This window comes from Moschus berezovskii, chromosome 12 (assembly GCF_049115385.1).
Source record: "Moschus berezovskii isolate FMDL1 chromosome 12, NW_MosBer_1.0, whole genome shotgun sequence".
Taxonomy (NCBI): domain Eukaryota; kingdom Metazoa; phylum Chordata; class Mammalia; order Artiodactyla; family Moschidae; genus Moschus; species Moschus berezovskii.
Window position 1 is genome coordinate 26,344,103 of NC_142471.1, and position 19,345 is coordinate 26,363,447.

At 51.5% G+C, this 19,345-nt stretch overlaps 2 protein-coding genes across 4 annotated transcripts in view; one reads left to right on the forward strand and one right to left on the reverse strand.

Moving 5' to 3' along the window:
- HK1 (hexokinase 1) overlaps positions 1–6,149 on the forward strand; it is a 76,649-nt gene extending 70,500 nt beyond the window's left edge. For both annotated transcript variants that reach the window (XM_088841934.1, XM_055425575.2), the window contains exons 17-18: positions 3,417–3,650; positions 5,269–6,149. In XM_088841934.1, coding sequence (XP_088698060.1) covers positions 3,417–3,650; positions 5,269–5,413 — 379 coding nt within the window. In that variant the 3' untranslated portion in view covers positions 5,414–6,149. The remainder of the gene's footprint in view (positions 1–3,416; positions 3,651–5,268) is intronic.
- On the reverse strand, positions 298–18,513 carry TACR2 (tachykinin receptor 2). 2 transcript variants are annotated; one of them, XM_088841935.1, is made up of 6 exons: positions 18,122–18,513; positions 16,372–16,566; positions 12,744–12,897; positions 11,932–12,128; positions 8,466–8,576; positions 298–439 (listed from the first exon to the last, which is right to left on the reverse strand). In XM_088841935.1, the coding sequence occupies exons 1-6, from the start codon at positions 18,511–18,513 to the stop codon at positions 298–300; spliced, it is 1,191 nt and encodes a 396-aa protein (XP_088698061.1). The 2 variants fall into 2 exon arrangements, with proteins under 2 accessions (XP_088698061.1, XP_055281551.1); XM_055425576.2 differs by lacking the exon at positions 298–439 and having other exon boundaries at positions 8,360–8,576.
- Between the last annotated feature and the right edge of the window lie 832 nt (positions 18,514–19,345).

Sequence of the window (19,345 nt, forward strand, 5' to 3'; positions counted from 1 at the left end):
GGTGGACCTGGCCAAGGGCCGTGATGGGGGTGGTAGGCAATCTAGGGGACATTTTGGCTGTTTGTGGGGGCTTTCTTCTCTGGAGTAGTATACCCTGAGCAGTTGCATGTTGAAGTTCCATAATTTTACTGTAAATCATTCCCTTTTATTCATTCTGTATGTTAGGGCGTTATATTGATTTGTTTGAAATCGTCCTGTGTGTAAGTAGGTTACATTTCAGGATAGGAAAGGTGCATTGCAGATATTTGAATTGAAGGAGCATCGAGTCCAAAAGAGCCAAGCACCGCTGGTCTGACCTCACCCTCTTCTCCTCTGAAAGGCAGCTGGGGATGCAGGGCTCACCACCCACAGTGTCCCAGCGAGCAGCTTCTGTCTTCCTCCTGTTTTTCTCACATGGAGTGAACATTTCATCTCTACCATTGCCATCTTGCACAGTGAACTGTGGGAGAAAGTAGGAAAGTGCTCAGCAAAAGCGCTTGTGCAGAAGCCTCCTACATTTTAGGATGGTCATGATAGCGGCACTGGGCCAGGGCCTGCTCCTCACTTTCCCCCAAGCTTGGGTCTGTAACCTGCAGGTGAAACTCATTGCCCATCAGAACCGATGCAGTAAAGTGCTCGCTGCTGTAGACAGCAACCCGAGGCCCCGACTTTGGAGGTCTTGAGCACCCAGAGTGGTGGCATTTCACAGCCTCGGCGGAGGGGCCGTGATAGGGAACCAAGTTTCCCACTTTCTTCTCTCTTCGTTCTTAGTTCACCCATGAACCAAGTGTGGAAAATAGCAGCCAGAAAAGAAGGAGAAGAAAATATCAGTGAATATTTCTTGTTAATACTTTTTTATCACGGTGAAGTGAAAGTCGCTCGGTCAAGTCTGACTCTTTGTGACCCCATGGACTTCTTTACGACTTCTATCCGTCCATGGCATTCTCCAGGCCAAAATACTGGAGTGGGCAGCTGTTCCCTTCTCCAGGGGATCTTCCCAACCTAGGGATCAAACCCAGGTCTCCCACATTGCAGGCAGATTATTTACCAGCTGAGCCACAAGAGAAGCCCTTTTTATTGTGGTAGATACATAAAACGTTAACTGTATCATTGTGACCATTTTGGAAGTGGACAGTTCAGTGGCATTAAATACATTCACTTTGTTGTTCGACCATCACCACCATCTATCTCCAGAACTTTTTCATCTTCCCAAACTGAAATTCTGTACCCATTAAATACTAACTCTCCATATCCACCCCCAGCCCCTGGCAACCACTGTTCTACCTTCTGTGTCTATGACTTTGACTTCTCTAGTGGCTTCATGTAAGTGGAATCATACAGCATCTGTCCTTTCACATCGGGCTTACTGCACTTAGCATAGCATCTTTAAGGTTCGTCCATGTTGTAGCATGTGTGTCAGAATTTCCTTTTTTAAGGCTGAATATGAATAATTCCTTGTATTCTATACACTACATTTTGCTTATCCATTCATCCATCCATGGACACTTGGGTTGCTTCCACTTTTTGGCTGTTGTGCATAATGCTGCTATGAACATGAGTATGCAAATACGTGATCACATCCCGGCTTTCGATTCTTTTGGGTGTATACTCAGAAGTGGAATTGATGGATCACATAATTATTTTATTTGTTTATTTGGGGGAACTGCTATACTCTTCCACAGTGGCTGTACCATTTTACATCCCACCAACAGTATATACAAGGGCTCCAACTTTATATCCTCACCAACAATATTTATTTTCTGTTTCTATTTTTCTTTTGCTAATAGCCATCCTGATGGGTGTGAAGTGCTGGGGAAGGTCTTGTCAAGTGTCATATCAAAGGGAGAAATGATAAATAGAAAATTGCAAATTTTAGCTGCATGGTTTCTCTAAGTTAAAAACAATATCAATCATCAAACTTAAAAGGCAAAACAGTCACCAAAGAAAAACATTTGCATTCTGTGTGACAAGATGCAGAGCATGGCGTGGTGGGTGAGAGCTTTGGTAGTTCTGGTCCTGAGACCTGCTCTACGTCACTGGCTGTGAGCTCTGGGTGAGTTACTCAATCTCTTCCAGCCTCAATTGCCACATCTTTAAAATGGGAACAATCAAATGTGGATCAGCTGGCTGTTAGGAAGAGGAATGAAGTGATGTAGGTAAACACCTGACACATAGTGAGTCCTCAAACAAGGCTCACTGCTCTTGTCACTGTTGTTGTCATCGTCATTGTTTCATTGTCAACGCTTTCAATTTCATGAGGAGACAAATATCCTAGGAGACCAAGAGTCAGCTTTCAGAAAGGCACTTGCCACTTCCCAAAAGCCCTTTGACCCAGAAATGTATCCTGCTGCTGCTGCTGCTGAGTCACTTCAGTCGTGTCCGACTCTGTGTGACCCCTTAGACAGAAGCCCACCAGGCTCCCCCGTCCCTGGGATTCTCCAGACAAGAACACTGGAGTGGGTTGCCATTTCCTTCTCCAGTGTGTGAAAGTGAAGTCGCTCAGTCGTGTCTGACCCTTAGTGATCCCATGGACTGCAGCCTACCAGGCTCCTCCATCCATGGGATTTTCTAGGCAAGAGTACTGGAGTGGCTTGCCATTACCTTCTCCGGGAAATGTATCCTAGTTGCACACAAAGACTTATAAACAGGAATGTCATCAGAGTGTTACTTTATAGTAGCAAAAAATTTCAAGTTAAATTTCTCTAAATAAATTATGGTCATTCCCAGAATGGAGTACTATAGCAGCCTTTTTCAATCCTGGTCTTGGATAAGGAGGTAGGAACTCCCTCAGATATATGAAGTAAGAAAAAAGCAAGAAAGAAAACCATATATAAAGGGCAAGCCCACAACATTATTAATCAACTATGTGAAAGTGAAAGTCGCTCAGTCATGTCTGACCCTTTGTGACCCCATGGACTATCCAGTCCATGGAATTCTCCAGGCCAGAATGCTGGAGTGGGTAGCCTTTCCCTTCTCCAGGGGATCTTCCCAATACAAGGATTGAACCCAGGTTTCCTATGTTGGGGGTGGATTCTTTACCAGCTGAGCCACAAAGGAAGCCCATTAATCAACTATAGGCCAGTATAAAATAAAAATTTAAACATAAGTAAATGACAAGTCTCTTTACATACAGAACAAACGCAGTTTAATAATATTCAAGAAAAATAGATTGGAAGGAAATATATTTAAACCTTAATAGTGTTTTCCCCAGTGTTGGGGTTGTAGAGTTTTAATTTTCCAATTTTAATTCTTCTAGAGTTGCCAGTTTTTCTACAACTTGTAATACTTTTGAGGGTCATTTAAAAAAATACTATTTTGAAGGGAAGAGAAAACCCCATGACCCTTTTCGTGGATAGGCTCAGTGATTCGGGGCTGGCCCCTGCTGCTCTCCAGCGGGTTCCCTTTCATCCGGCCTCCTGACTTCTCGTCCCCCACAGCGACCGATTAGCGCTGCTGCAGGTCCGGGCCATCCTCCAGCAGCTGGGCCTGAACAGCACGTGCGACGACAGTATCCTTGTGAAGACCGTGTGTGGGGTGGTGTCCAAGAGGGCGGCGCAGCTGTGTGGCGCAGGCATGGCTGCCGTGGTGGATAAGATCCGTGAAAACAGGGGCCTGGACCGCCTCAACGTGACTGTGGGCGTGGACGGGACGCTCTACAAGCTTCATCCGCAGTGAGTGGGGCTTCCATTGGGGTTGGGCGCGTGGGCGAGGCCCCTTTTGGTTCTGGGACACCAGGATGTGATTTCCCACCCCCCAGTAAGATTCCTCACCAGGAACACAGCCGGCCTGCAGGCTGTGCGCTCAGGGCGGGGTTTCTTTGGCACGAGGAAGGGGACGCAGAGCAGACAAGTAGTTTAACTTGGCCAGCTCACACTGTGGTCCTGACATTTCCTGCTTGCTGCTCCTCCCGGGCCCCTTGTATCCTGGGCGGGGAGCAGGAAAGCAGGTTAAGGGTGGGCTCGGGCTTACCCATCAGCCTGATGGAGAAGCTATATTTTACAAGCGGGGAGAGGGAGTGAAGGAAAGGGAAGGGACCTGCTACATCGGAGTTTGTCAAGAGCCTTGGAAGGCAGGAGCAATCGTGGCCCTGGGCTTTGGAGCACGGAGGTGGGTGGGATCAACCTCCTTTTGGCCCGGTGTCCCACATCCTGTGCTGGAGGAGAAGGGGTGGGCCCATCTGCCCTTTGACCCGCTGCATGTCTCAAAGCTGGGCTCTTAGGAATGGAGTGACCTTATTATTGTCGAAACAGAGGTACTTTTGCCAGTTGAGAGAGGGCTACTAATAATTACACTGGGACCGTTCCTTTGTAAACCAGCCATAATGTCACCCTACTTAAAAGCAGGCCTACCCAACTCCCCAACTCAGCATGAACATTGCCTGCTTACCTCACCACCGTGGCTTGGGACGGAACAGGCTGTCCGGCTCCATCCCCACCTGTTTCTTCACCTTCGTCGCTGTCCTCATTGTCACTGTGTTTAGAGCTAGTCTTTGGAGCCCAACATGGATGGCCTTGGATTTAATCCTGACAGCACCCTTTAGAAACTGTGCTCAATTGCTTCATCTCTGTCAAGTCTCCTCCTCTTTGCGGGATAATAACCATTGGCAGACTGGACATTATGTATATCAAGTGTGGGACGCCTAGGAGATACTCAGCAGAGGGCAAGCAGTATTACCTCTAGGAGCCCCGCTGCCCTGAGCATTCTCAGCCTGGCCCTATCTCATTTGCAGCACAAAATGCAAGAACCCAGAGTCGCCTCTCATTTAGAGATTAGGCTTCACTTGGGGGCGGAAAGGAAGGCTCCCTCCCAGCTTCAGGTGCTGATGGGCTGGGGTCTCAGAGGGCTGCAAGCTAGGGATGGGTGATGTTTGTTTCCATGAAGCCTGCTGAGCTGAACAGCTGACCCGGCCTGGCCCGCCTCAGTGGTCCACACCCAGGTCTCGGCACCCCCTTCCTGGATTTCGGTCCTCTCCGATCCTCAGGCTCTGAGGATGGGAGCTGTCTGGGTGTGTTACTCATGTCATTGTCCTCAGAAGCTGTCCAGAGGAGCTCGTTTTGGATTCTCCATCATGCCTCCCTGCTGCAAATTGTAATTAGATTGGTCGTAAACCTGCTTTCCTCCCAGCCATTCTCAATCAGTCTCCACTGCTTCAGAGCAGTCCCTCACCTCTCAGTTCCCTCCTTAACTCCTCGCTTCTCTCCTTCCCTTTGGCTGCTTCAGCATCTTCAGGTGCGTCCGGTATCTCTCCTGTTCCTCTACCAACCCATCTCTATTTTTTGTCCCTTTCAGCTTCTCCAGAATCATGCACCAAACCGTGAAGGAACTGTCACCAAAGTGTAATGTGTCCTTCCTCTTATCTGAGGATGGCAGCGGCAAGGGAGCTGCCCTCATCACAGCGGTGGGCGTTCGGCTCCGGCAAGAAATGAGCAGTTAAGAGACCCCCAGCCTGCTGCCCTTCCAGCACTTCTCTCTTTAAGCAGCGACCCTTTATTTTGCCCAGCGAGCTGTGCTGGGAGATGCCGGCGCCACAGCCTGCCTGCACCACCGCAGGGAGGAAACCAGAAGCCCACTAACGGCGCGTAACGTAGGGTACAAAATAGAGTGTGTGCTGTTGATAATCTCCCTGCCCTCCAGGTCCCTCCTCACCTGCCCTACCACTCTGCATGATTTGATTTCAACCCGGTCGTACATTCCCCACGTGTGAAGTTTAGTGGCGTCCGTTTCTAATTTATGCATTCATCCAACAGTTATTTATTGGCCCAAGATGAAAAGTCACACCATCTGACAGGCCTTAAGGGCCTCCGCTGCCCGTCCCTGGGGACCCATCCCCCATGTGCAATGTATTATCACCAGCAGACACTGCCGGGACTTCTCCTCCCATGGGTGCAGTGGCCGCCACTTCCTCCCGGCCCCGCACCCACTGCTGTCTGGTGTCCCATCTAGGCATGGCAATGCCACTGAATTATGTGTCCGTGGAACTGGTCATAGCCACATTGTGACAGTCTTGCTTTCTGTCTGTCTTGGGGAGGGGAGGTGGGCAGTCCTGCGGGAAAGTGTCTTGTCTCCATTCGGGTAAAAGGAACCAATCAAGGAACAGTACGCTCATTGGAATTACCCATCGCTTTTGTGAGCCATGTTGTATGACCTAGTAAACTTTGTACCAATTCAAAGACCCGAGTGATGCTTAATGACTGGGGAGCAGGGAAGATATTGGGGGATGTGGCCAAAACCAAACCCCGGGGGGTTTTGTGGCCTTCTGGGTCGGGGGCAGAGTTTGAAATGAAGGCTGTGTTCTTCAGCCTGCAGCCTTCTTTTGGCTCAAGGACTTCTGTGCTCTCCCCATGTCTTCTGGCACCTGCCCTCCAGGGTCCCTGCTGCAGCCTCAGGGGCCTGCCTTGGGGAGGGATTCCTGCACCCCCACCTTGACCCCTTTTAGAAGATAAAGGCTTCTGTCTTCCAATAGCCTGCATTCCTCACCCATAGTTGGAACAAAGTAGAAGCTTGGCTTGCAGGGCTGTTTGGGTTTCCCGAGAGGACGAGGCGACACTGGCCCCCGCCACTCCCGCTGTTCCTGAGCAGGTCCTGCCTTCATCATCCTGTCCGCCAACTCCAGGCCAACAGATGAAGTGACCCCTTTCCCTGAGTAGATGAAGCCTTGCAGCAGCCCTGGGTAGCAGGGTTGTGGCGCTCTCCCCACCCCCACCCTGACGCCCCCACTGAAAACTAACCCCTTCTATGGGAAACTGGCCCTTGTCCAGCCCTTCCATCCCTGCCCCACCTCAGCCTCGAGGGTGCTGTTCCACTCTGTGGCTGCCATTTTGGATTCCTACCCCCAAGCTGGTCAGTGGACCCTGCATCAGTCCACATTCTGATACCCTGTGATTGCAGGGCCATGTGAGTCTCCCCGGCCACGGTCACACCTCTGCATGGTTTTCCCCAGGACTGACTGCATGTTCACTTGGTTTGATGAGACCAGGGTCCCTTTATTGGCACTGCCAGTGCCTACGGCACAGTGATTTTGTGGAGAACACAGTTAACATTAAACTCTAGGTGTGCATTTACAGCATTATGTGGTTCTTCTGGAAGGGCCCAAGGCAGGAAAGGTGAGTCAGCAAGCAGGGTGAGGTGTGGACCCGGCTGGGCCTGGAGCTTTCTAGGGGATGGGATGGTTGGTGTTCTCTGCCTGTCAGCCTCTTGAGCAGAAGTAAGGGTGACGGCTGTGTTGCTGACTTGCAGAGGCATTCATGTCAGACAGCTGCCATGGTAGTAATGAAAGTCACGGCTGCTATTTATGAGGGCTTCCTGGGTGACTCAGTGGTAAAGAATCTGCCTGTCAATGCAGGAGACACAGGTTTGATCCCTGGGTCGGGAAGAGCCCATGGAGGAAGACATGGCAACCCATTCCAGTATTCTTGCCTGGAGAATCCCATGGACAGGAGCCCGGTGGGCTACAGTCCATGGGGTCACAAAGAGTTGGACATGACATAGTGACCGAGCACACACGCTGTTTATGAAGCACTTAACATGTATTGGACTTGCTGATTTATAGGCATCCCTCCCATCATCCTCACAGCCTCCCTGCAAAGTAGTTTTGCAACTGAAAGAGGAAGGCAATGTGAAGGTCATTGTCTTGAGACCACCCAGCTGAGGCTCCTTTTAACCCTTAACCACCGTCTCCCCTGGGGTGGATCTGGGTTCTTAGATGCTAAAGCAGAGAAGCCCTGGATTGACTCACAGCTTAGGGGCTTTGCAAAATTAAGACGCTTCTTTCCTTGTGTCTTTCTCCTGATAATAAATCAGTGTCATGGTTGAGTACTGCCCACGGGTGTGTTTTGTTTGGTTCGTACACATTTATAAAAATGTGAGCCAAATTTAACAACTCTGGAAGTTTCACAAATTTGGACTTCTGGCTTCTCTTGAAAGATGTAGAGGATCAGTCACATGGCAGCATTTGCCCAGAGCTGATCAGCTACTGTCCCCTTTGAATTCCTATGCCCTCCAATTTGCCACAGTCCCCACCATTCCCTATTGCCCCAACAATGGAAGTCAGTTATCTTTTATCAATATATCTACAATTTTTCTTTCATACTGGGTTCAATTTACTCATTATGTTGTATGCCCCAGGAAGGCATTCGACCTTGCAACTCCTGGATTAGATAAGTGTTAGCTCACCCTGTCTTCTTTGAATTATTGGACCCCCTGAAGCACTGTCTGAGGGCTAGCTGGGAGAGGTAATACCCACTGCAGAGTTCCTGGCCGCATCTCGTCTTTCCATTGATGTACTGAAGGGTGAGGCATGGGCCAAACTTTCAGATGTGGTCCTTTCGACTGGCTACTTCTCAAGGGTGCGGAGCTTCCCCCTGCAGCCAGGCACTAGGCTTTAGGGTTCAGTAGACACTCCAGCATGGGGGCTTTCAGCCTGCCCGTTGACAGCCTCAGAGGGGGCCACATCCCCAGACATGAAGAAAATCTCTTTAGTGTGACACCTGTTGACCCTCGTGGAGAGGGACGGAGTGTGGCTCAGCTCCATCTTGTCCTCCTCGGTAGGCGTGACCCATGGACAGCAACGGAAAGCAAGCCGGAATCCAGAGCGAAACCTGAGGGGTGGAGGGTCATCTTGAGAAAAGGAGTGAGGGAAACAGTTATGGGAACTGCCCTGTGGCTGCCCCACCTCCAGGAGCCTATCTCCCCTCCAGAGGAAAGTTGCTTTGGAAATTCACTCGTAAGAGCTCAGGGTCTCTGGAGGACTTCCCTGGCGGTCCAGTGGTTGAGAATCCTCCACCGATGCAGGGGACGAGGATTCGATCCCTGGTCCAGGAACTAAGTCCTCGCATGCCCGTGCAGCTAAGCCCGTGACCACAGCGACTGAATCCCGAGCGCCCGAGAGCCTGTGCTCCACAACAAGAAGCCACTGAAATGAGATGCCTGTGCTCCGCAACTAGATAGCAGTCCCTGCACATCGCACCTAGAGGAAAGCTGGCGCGCAGCAACAGAGACCCAGGGCAGCCAAAAATAAAGAAAAAAAAAAAGAGCTCAGAGACACATTCTTTAGTGGATTGGGGTTTTGAAAACAGCCAGAAGTAATCTGGAGCCAAGTCCAAGTTTGAAGTGGGTGATTAAGCTGGACAAGACCATTTGTTATCACAAACAAACAAAAACAAACCAAGTACAATTATAACACAACAGATTTTCTTGTTTGGTTTGTTAATTGGCTTCTTTGGAGTATGCAAAGAAGAATCTTAAGAAATTGGCAATGTTGGCTGGAATAAGGATGCTCTCCAAGGGGACTGCTTTGAAAGGAAATATACACATGGAACTACTAAGTTTGGGGACATTTGCTTAAAAAATAAGTGAGCTTTCCCCATGGCAGCACAGAGGGTCTCCATGTAAATGAGGGATCAGAGGAAGGAGAGAGGGAGTGGAAGAAGTGAGATGGAGCTGGCAGAAGGTAGACGCTGTCCTGTCAGGAGCAGAAATAGATGAGGCCCTGTGTGGTGCAGAGAGAGGCAAACAACTGGGTGGTCTGTTCCCAGGAGATGCAAGGTTCTGTGTTTCAGAAGCACGGACCTGACGTTGGTTCCTCCCCCTGTAGCTCTGGAGATTCCATGGTGCAGCCCGTGGTGCCTTTATTATGGGAGCGTCATGGCCACTGCCCCTCATACCTACACTCAGCATGTCCCAACCCGAGCTCCCTCTCCTCTTCCCCCCATGCCCCTGACAGTCGTCCTCATTTCAACTCCTGATAACTGACCACCCAAGAACCTGGAGTCATCCTTAACTTCCTCTCCATCAAATTCTGTTGACTCTACCTTAGCAATCTCCAGACTCTGACCACTTCCCATGCATCTAAACCCACCATCTCTTGCCTGGATTACTGCAACTGCCTAATCCTCTCCCTGCTTCTCCCCCTTGCCTTGGGTGTTCCCTCTGCCTGGAACTCTTATCCAGACAGCTACCAGGGCCCGCTCAGTCCTCAAGTCTGCTCAAAAGGCCCCTCAGTAAGGCCTACCCTGACCATCCTGTAAAATCGCAACCTTTATGCCCATTACGTCCACATTCCTTCCTGTCCTCCTTTACCCAGTTCTAGTTTTTCTTTTTCTCTATAGGATCTATCACCTAATATACACAGTGACTCATTGACTCATTAGGTTTGCTTATTGTCTATCTCCACCAGCTCCCCCTAGAAGGTCAGCTCCCTGAGGAAAGGGATCACTGTTTTTGTTCACCAGCGTATCCCAAAGGGCCTGGAACAGTGCTGGCACACAGAGCCACTGGAGATTATTTTCTGCAGAAAGGAAGATTGCACCAGGAGGAACAGTCCTACCTCAGAGCTGGTGTCTTCAAATACTGAATGATCAGAGGTTGTTTCAGGAACTCATAGAGCCGTGGGGTGTTGACTCCCACGGACTGTGTCATTGGGTACCAGTGCATAGACGCAGAAGGCTGGGGGCCCTCCCTGATGTGACAGTCCCTGCCTCTTAAGTTCTCACTTGTACAACTGCATGAGAGAAAAATGTGTGATGTGGGGATGAGCTTACAGACCTTGGAAACACATGGAATTCTTGTTGTATGAATTTAGGAGAGTCTTCCTTTCTGAGACTCAGTTTCTTTATCTGTAAAATGGGGATAACACCTCCATCCCATTACATGGGTAGCTCTGGTGGCTCAGATGGTAAAGAATCTGCCTGCAATGCAGGAGAGGCAGGTTTCTCCCTGGAGAAGGGAATGGCAACCCACTCCAGTATTCTTGCCTGGAGAATTCCATGGACAGAGGAGCCTGGTGGGCTACAGTCCATGGGGTATACTTGCCTCTCAGGAGACAATGGAGGGTTCCGATGCCTATTAAACATTCAAAAGATAAAAGTCAGTCTCTCACTTCCTTCTGGCCTGCCCCAGGTGGGTAGGATGTCTGAGCAACAAAGGCTCTATTGGCTTTATGAATGGCCTGGATATCTGTGCAGAGAGGTAATAAAAGAGGCCCAGGGTTAATATCACCCACATCACTGCCTTGTTAAGGCCAGGACTCAGTGTTCACCTCTCACCGACTCTTACCTGGCCCCACCATTCTGAGGCTGAGTGGCCTGCTCTACAAGAAGGACTCCTGGACACTGGGGTTCCTGCCTGGCTCAGCATCTCCCACCTGAGCAAATGCCAGTCCCTCAGTGAGACTCCACTTCTCTAGAGGTACGAGAGCAGCAGGGAGTGAGAATTGGGCTCCTTTCTCCCTGGCAGTCTCTGCCAAGGTCATTTCCTAGCGCCCCTGAAAGCCCCTCCTGTGATCTTCCAGGGAGCAACCCGTTTCCCCTCCAGCCTCGGCCCCAGGCCTCAGATTGAGTGCTTCATTCTGCTGCAGCTGGCACTGTTCTCGCCCACAGGCAGTCCTCAGTGCCTCTTCAATGTAGAAAGCTCTTAACAACATCAGTACCTACCTCCCTGGTTTTTTTTGTGTGTGTGTGTGTGTGTGTCTTTATTGAATTTCTTACAATATTGCTTCTTTATGTTTTGGTTTTTTTGGCTGATAGGCACGTGTGATCTTAGCTCCCCAACCAGGGATCAAACCCACACCCACTGTATTGGCAGGCAAAGTCTTAACCACTGGACCACTAGGGAAGTAGCCAAGTCCCTCCCTCCTTTACCTGGCTCCTTCCTTCCTCCCTCTCTGGCTGTCCTTCTGCCTCTCTGCCCCTCCCTCCATCTCTCTGTCTCTCCCATTTCTCTTCTCCTTGTCCCAGCTGCAGCCCCCAGAAGAAAGAGCAGGAGCAGGCAGACATGAAAGCTGTGGCCTGGGCATTGGGCAAATCTTAGGGGAGAGGGTGGGGCTCAAGCGAGGCCCAGACGAGAGGGAGGATTATCCTGGGGGATCCCTGTGAGGAAGGCATGGGGGTGGGTGAAGCTATGCAGCGGGGTCCAGATGGAGCCAGGCTGAGGAGAGGGGCTGGGGTGAGGGCTCACCTGTGGTTGAGGCAGCAGTAGATGATGGGATTGTACATGGTGGAGCTCATGGCCAGCCAGAAGAGCGCCAGGTAGACCTGCTGGATGAACTTGTGGCAGTAGATGTCCTCCTGGAAGGTGCCCAGGATGAAGTAGAGGTGGTAGGGCAGCCAGCAGACAGCAAATGTCACCACCACCAGTACCATGGTCTTCACAAACTGGTCCAGGAGACACTCTGGTCACTCCTCAGCCCGGATGCCCCAAGACCCAGTCTTCCTGAGGGTGAGGGTGGGGCACCCCTCATGCCAGCCTGAGAAGCCCTCAATAATCAGGTCCCCTCTGCATCCGCAGCCTCAGTCCCCCAGAACACCTGCTACCCAGACACTCCTGGGCCCTCTGCCTAAGCCCTTTTGCTCAGGCTGGTCTCTGGGCTCACACTGCTGTCTCTCCTTCTTAGCCCTCACTCCTCAAAGCCCGGTTCAATGCCACCTTCTCTAAACGGCGTCCTGGATCATTCTTTGAGCAAGGCAGCTGCCCTCCCTGGAGAGTGGATGAGCTCTCGCTCCTAACCCCGTCCTTAGGAGAGACCCTGCCAGCTATGGGTCCGCAAGACCCCCACTCGCTGCAACCTGTGTCTGTCACAACCCAAAGACCAAAGGCAAGTCGGGCGGCCTGGGGAAGCAGGCACGAAGGCTCTGGCCGGAGACCTGGGACAAACGCAGGGTACATGCGGAGTCGGTCCTCCGCGGCGCCCTTTCGGGGCTGGGCCCGGAACGGCCGATGCCGAGGCGGGGCCGAACTTCGACCCCGCCCCCTGCGCCCCCGGAGCTCACCTTCTTCTTGGCCTGCAGGTGGCGCAAGTTGGCACCGTGAGCCTGGTGCCCCGGGACAGAGCGTCTCCAGAGCGTGAGTCCGATGACACTGTAGGCGACGAACATCACCACGAGAGGCAGGAAGTAAATGAGGGCGATCACTGCGAGATGGTACCTGGAGGGGGAGTAAAGGGCCTGGGCACCTGGCGACTGCCAGAGCTCAGTCCCCGGGACCTTGAGGTGCCCCTGAGTTTTCCTGTCAGGCCACCTCCCAAGACCTCGGTTTAATTTTTTTTTTTTAAAGGCAAACCGACTGTCATATGTGCCCAGTGAGGGCTTCCCCTGCCGCAAAAGGGACACCAGTGTAAACTCCGAGTCCTTCCAAGTGGCAGACAAGTTATCAAACGAGGAAATAAATAGGAATGAAAAAGTTAACCACTACATTTGTTTAAAATTTATAATGACATTAAGCACAAGTGAAAGTGGCTCAGTTGTGTCCGACTCTTTGCGACCCCATGGACTATACAGTCCATGGAATTCTCTAGACCAGAATACTGGAGTGGGTAGCCTTTCCCTTCGCTAGGGGATCTTCCCAACCCAGGAATCGAACCGGGGTCTCCTGCATTGCAGGCGGATTCTTCACCAGCTGAGCTATCAGGGAAGCCCCATTAAGCACGAAAGAGGAAGTAAAATTACATATCCCACCCCCACCACTATTAACGATGTGGAATATTTTCTTCCAGAATCACACATTATATTTGTGTATATACATATGTATTAGATAGAGTATGTACATCGTCTGTATCTGCATCTGTCTGGCTAGATAGATTTCCTGGAGTTGATATGTTTCTATCCTGCACCAGCATCCCTACCAGGGAATGGGGTAGTGAAGACGGGCCACACTGTTCAAGCTATTGGATCACCTCTTCCTGACTGTGAGCATTTTTGGGAACATGGCTCACATCGGCAGACACACTTTCTGCTTTGAGCAAGTGGCGTGGAACACCACTGATGGTGCTCATCCAGTCCCCATGGAGGACACCCAGGGCTGTGTTGAGGCCCTTTTATTTCCTTTGGGGTAAAGGACATGCACGCTGCCCCTTCTGGTTTCTGAGTGATGCTGCAGTCATGCTCCAACAAGACCCAGGCAGGAGCATTTGGCGAATGGCCCTGTCATGTGACCTTCTTTTAGGAAAACTGAGGTGTTCCCGAGCCACTTCTCTCCTCCGCATGTGCTGGCCTTTCTGGGCCCCTTTCAAAGGTGCTGCCACCTGGAGGGAGGAGAGCAAGTGGGTTCTTCCCTAAATAACTTCCCTAAAACCTGAGGTTAGAATTCGACTTTCTAATTACAAATGTCTGGGGCCTCCTAGACACCCTGATCCCCATCTATCCTACTGTGGAGCAGGTAAGGAGAGGAGGATCAGTGAGTGCCAGGCCCCTGTCGCCTTTGATTATGAGGTCACAGGCAGACCTTGAGGATCAGCTGAGCCATCTGCCTCAATGTCCAGATCGAGGAACCGAGGCTCAGAGAGGCACAGGAAGTCTGTGTCATGTGAAACAGCTCTACAGACTTAACACCTAAGTGATTTCCCTTTCGCTGAGAATCAGCCCTGTGGAGTCAGAAGACCTGGGTTCTTGTGCAGCCTCTGATTTAAAGCATGACCTTGGGCAATCTCTCCTTCAGTCTCAGTTTCCCTGTTTGTAAACATGGAGATAATCTCCACCTTGCTTCCCAAGTGTGAGTGATGCCCCTTTGTTGTCTCATTCTTTTCTGGGTCGGTGCAGGATAGGGATTCACTCTGGGCTAAGTTCCCACCAGAAGGGAGGGCTGAGGATCTTTGGGGACCATCTTCTAGGGCCTGCCAGAATCAGGAATGGCTTCTCTCACAGCTGAGACTGCCTTTTTTTTGCATTTTCATTTTGCAAGTGTATGTGCATTTTTCTGGAGAGGGCATCTGTCATTTAATCAGATTCATACACACAGAATGTGAGCCTGTAAGGATGGAGCCCTCAATCTGAATCTCAGAAGCTCCCTAACCCAAGAATGAAGAATAAATTCTCACACACAAGAAACCAAGCTTTCGCCCAAATCCTCTCAGAATTCGAAGTATCACCAAAGTATACCCTCCTAGACCACCTCTGCCCTCTTGCTTTCTGCCGTCGTCTGAATCAGGGTCAGAAATCACCAACCCCAGAAAACTGGTGATTGGTACCCTGAGTTCTCACCACTCCGTGCCTCCAGGAGAAAAGTTCCATGTTAAGGTGGAGAATGAGATGGTTGGATGGCATCACCGACTCGATGGACATGAGTCTGAGTGAACTCCGGGAGTTGGTGATGGACAGGGAGGCCTGGCGTGCTGTGATTCATGGGGTCGCAGAGTCGGACACGACTGAGCGACTGAACTGAACTGAAGGTGGAGAAACATCGCCCCCCAGTGGCCAGTCTCGAAATGTTCTGCTCCCATTCCTTCCCTGAGCCAGGAAGAGGGGTGTCCCTACATGGGCACCGCCCACGGAGCATTGAATCCTGAGAACGTGGGGTACAGGGTGAGCGCAAAGACCCATGGCAGGGCCTGCCCTCGAAACTCAACAGTCCCCAGGAACAGACTTCTCAGTGGAAGGCGCCTTCTGGCCAGTGCTCGGGACTGGAGAGAGGTAGGGGCCGGCGCTGGGAGAGGGCTGTCACAGGGGGCGGGGCGGGGCCTGAACTGTCGCCGTGATCTGGCGGCTCTGGGCTCAGAGCGTGTACAGCCTTATGCTTGCGGCAGCCAGGCTTTTCTTGGACTAAGTCTGACAGGTTTGTTTTCGTTTGTTCCCGTTTAAACGACCATATACTGGGCGCAGGTTCTGCGGCAGGCTCGGTGCTACCTGCCTCACAACAACCCCTGAGGAAGGTTCTCTTGCGAATCTCCTTTGAGAGAGAGAGCCAAAGGCTCAGAGAGGTTAAGTGACTCAAAGGATCCTTGAGCCAGCAGGGGACAGAGCAGGATTCCAACCCAAATACTGTCCCCAGAACCTCAACCGATTCTTTATCCTCTATTTTGAATTTCCAAGGTGCTTGAGGATGACAGAGGCACGTGAGAACTAGGCAAACTGAGGCCCAGGAAAGGAAAGGACTTATCCAGGGTCACACAGCAGCTGCACCGTGTCTGAGTTCTGCTTTCTGCCCCCATCCGCTGGCCCATGGTGCCTGTTTCAACTCAAGGATATCTCCAGGCTCCTCCTGAAAACATCCCAGACTCCATCATCTGCTCTTTCTTTCTGCCTCAGTACCATGATTTAAGCAAGAGTGTTGAGGAGATTGGGCTCTGAAGCAGGACTGCCTGGATTTAAATCCTTTGTTTACCACTTAATAGTTGTGTGGTCCTAGGCCCTTAGTTTTTTTAGTGCCTTGGTTTCCTCATCTGAGAAATGGGAATAATAATAATACATACCCACACGGTTATGAGAATGAAATGGGTTCATGTATGTAAAGTGCTTAGAGCAGACCTGACATTTACTGAGTGCTAAGTGTCACATTATCCCCAGTTCACTCCCAGGTACCTGTGCACTCACACTTACACACTGCACACGTGTACACCATGAACGTGTATGCATGCACACACAGGCGCATGCACACACACCATGTTCCCCTATCCCCAGGCCTTACAAAAGGAGCATCTTGCCACCGCTGTCTTCAGGCCAGGCCACCACGCACTTGGTGGCGCCCTCATCCATGGTGATGGTGGAGTAGAAGCACTGGGGGAAGGCAAGGGCCAGGGCCACCAGCCAGATGCCAGCAATGACCGCTCTAGTGCCACGAGCTGAGAGCCGGGGCTGGAAGGGGTGGACGATGGCCATGTACCTGTGAGCAGAGGGTGGTGTGAGTGGTGGGTGCACTCCCATCAGACCAGCCTGCATCTCCTCTTCCCACTCCAGGCCCACACTCTCCAGTCCTATTCCCCGCACCCTGCTGGTGGCCTGCAGAGAGCTGCTGGGCTGCTGACTGTCTATAGACACATGGCACACTAGTGCCCTAAACCTCTGTCCACCACATCACCTCCTTCTGAGCGTGGACATGCTCTTGGAAGGCCACAAGAGGGCAGTGTGGCCACACCAGAAGTCCATCTGGGGCATGGTCCTGCAGCTCCACCCTGCCAAGTTCCTCAGCAGCACAGCCTCTCTTCTGTTCAGAAGATTTAACAGAGCCGGAAGGTCTTCTGCACAAAGCCCAAAGCAGCTGCCCATCAGCTCTCTGCAGTGGAGGAAGTGCTCTACATATGCAGAAATGACCTTGGTTCTAGATGACCCCCCCGAGCTTTCCTCCCCGGGATTCATCTGAACCTTGAGAAGTGGCCAGGACGATAAGACAAAGCTCAAATCCCACCCTTTCGCTGATCCTGACGCAATATCTGATATACTACCTGCCCCACCCCAAAACACAAACCCTAGAGCCTTGAATCCCCTATCCCTTTCCTAATATTTTCCCATAGCCCTCATGACCTCAAAATACAATGTGTAATTTATTTAGTCTTGTGTTTCTGTCTAAATTTTCACCAGGGCAGGCATCTTTATCTGTTTTTACCTGAATGTGCAGAACAGTGTCTGTACATAGTGGGCACTGGACGTAAGAAGGGATGAAGAAATGAATGGACAAGTCTCCATTATTGCCATCCTGACCTGAGCCACCGTCTTCCCTCCCTGAGTTACTAGTCAACCGCCTCCTGCCCGTCCTACTCCTGGCTTCCACCCTGCCCTCTGCAGTCCATACTACCCACGCCCCACCTGACCTTTAAGGCGGAAGTTCCGTGACACCATGCTTTTCCCACTGGTGTATATTCCCCAGTGCCTGAAACAGTGCCTCAAATCCTTACTGAGTGAACGAAAAAGTCTTAGGTGACTTTCAGATCTGCCAACTGATCACTCCTCCACCCTCCTGCAGCCCATCCCCTGCAGAGGCTCAGTCTGCAGCCCCAGAGATACAGCACCTGGGAGGTAATTATGTGGCAACTGCATGCAGTGTTTAATTTTCCCCTCATATAATCTATCTAGGAATAGGAAACAATATAAACAATTTCCTTGTAAAAGAAAGAAACCAAAACAAAAATCGACTCCAGAGAACAACACTCCAGATGGTCCCTAAAATACTGTTGCTCTTCCCCTACAGCCTTGAACAGCCATCTAGGGCAAAGTTCTTTCTCGTGTCCAACCTTACCCTTTCTCTTCTCAGTTCCACAGTCCTCTGTGAAACTATTCCAGATGCATAGTTTAGGATCATGAACAGGTTAGGAGACAATTAATTCCCTGGGTTCTACCCTTAACTTGCTGCGTGACTATGGGCATGTTATCAGCCCTGTCTGAAGCCAACACAGTGAACCGGCTCCCCCCAACTGCCCCACTACCCCGCTGCCCCTTCTTGCCTGTCAGCAGCAATGGCAGTCATGGAGTAGATGCTGACGAACATGGCTGTGATGGGGAAGAGGTTCTGGAAGTAGCAGAAGGCACGGCCAAAGTACCAGATGTTGTGGCTGGCATAGACGAAGTTGAAGGCAGCATTGAAGGCAGCCATGCAGAGGTCGGCCAGGGCCAGGTTGACGATGAAGTAATTGGTGACCGTGCGCATCCTCTGATGGGCCAGAATGATCCAGATGACTGTGGCATTGCCCATCACAGCCACCAGCACCAGGGCCAGGTAGGCTGCAGTCCACAGTACCAGCTGCCAGCCGGGCATGGAGAAGGCTGTGATGCCCGTGGCGTTGCTGTCAAGGCCAGACGAAACGTTGACATCGGTCATCACGACACAGGCCCCCATGGCCGCCTCTGAGTCTGGGGCAAGGGGTAAGTCTCCTTGGCTCCCTCCAGGCCTGGTGCCCTGTGGGAGCACACAAATCCTCTCTGAGTGCGGGGAGCAGAAGGAGTGGGTGCCGAGCCAGGGGCGTCCAGGGAGCCGGGGGTCACTCCCAAGTCTCAAACAGAGATGAGTTAGGCTGAGCACAGAGCCGGGTCCAGAGCCCTAGGCACTTCAGATTCCCACGTCCTGGCCAGCCTTCTCCAACGTCACGTGGATATCTAGAATGCAAGACGTGGTCTCAGAGTAAGAAGCATCCTTATAAATCATCAGCCTGTGTCTTCACTGCAGAAATGGAAAAACAGATTCCAAGTGGGGACCAGCCCAGGTCATGTAGTAAGTTGGTGACAAACTCGAATCCAGGTCCCTCCTAATGTGGTTCAGGGAGCGTTAGGGATCAGACGTGTGCAAGGCAGCTCTCTCGATCCCAGAGGTCAGTTGTGCAGCAGGCTGTCTCTCCAGGCTCTGGGGTGCAGGCGGGGCGGCCTTCCCGCTGCTCTCCGGGCTGGGCCGTGTGGTGCAGGGCGGCGAGGCCCCTGGCAGAGGTGCTGTCTTCTCAGAAGCTGGGGCTTTGCCTCCGCCCTTTGTCCCACCTCCTACGTGGATGGCCCGGCTTCGTCTCTTGAGGAAAGATTTAGGACTGGCTGCTGAGGCAGGGAGAGACCCAGGGAAAGTTGAGGGGGTAGCAGGGGTGGGGCCTGGCATGGAGGGCACAGTCCTCAGGAGGGTGTTTACATTCAGCGGGGCCGGAGCTACATCGAGAATGTGACTAGGGGCACAGGCTTGGGAGCCTCTG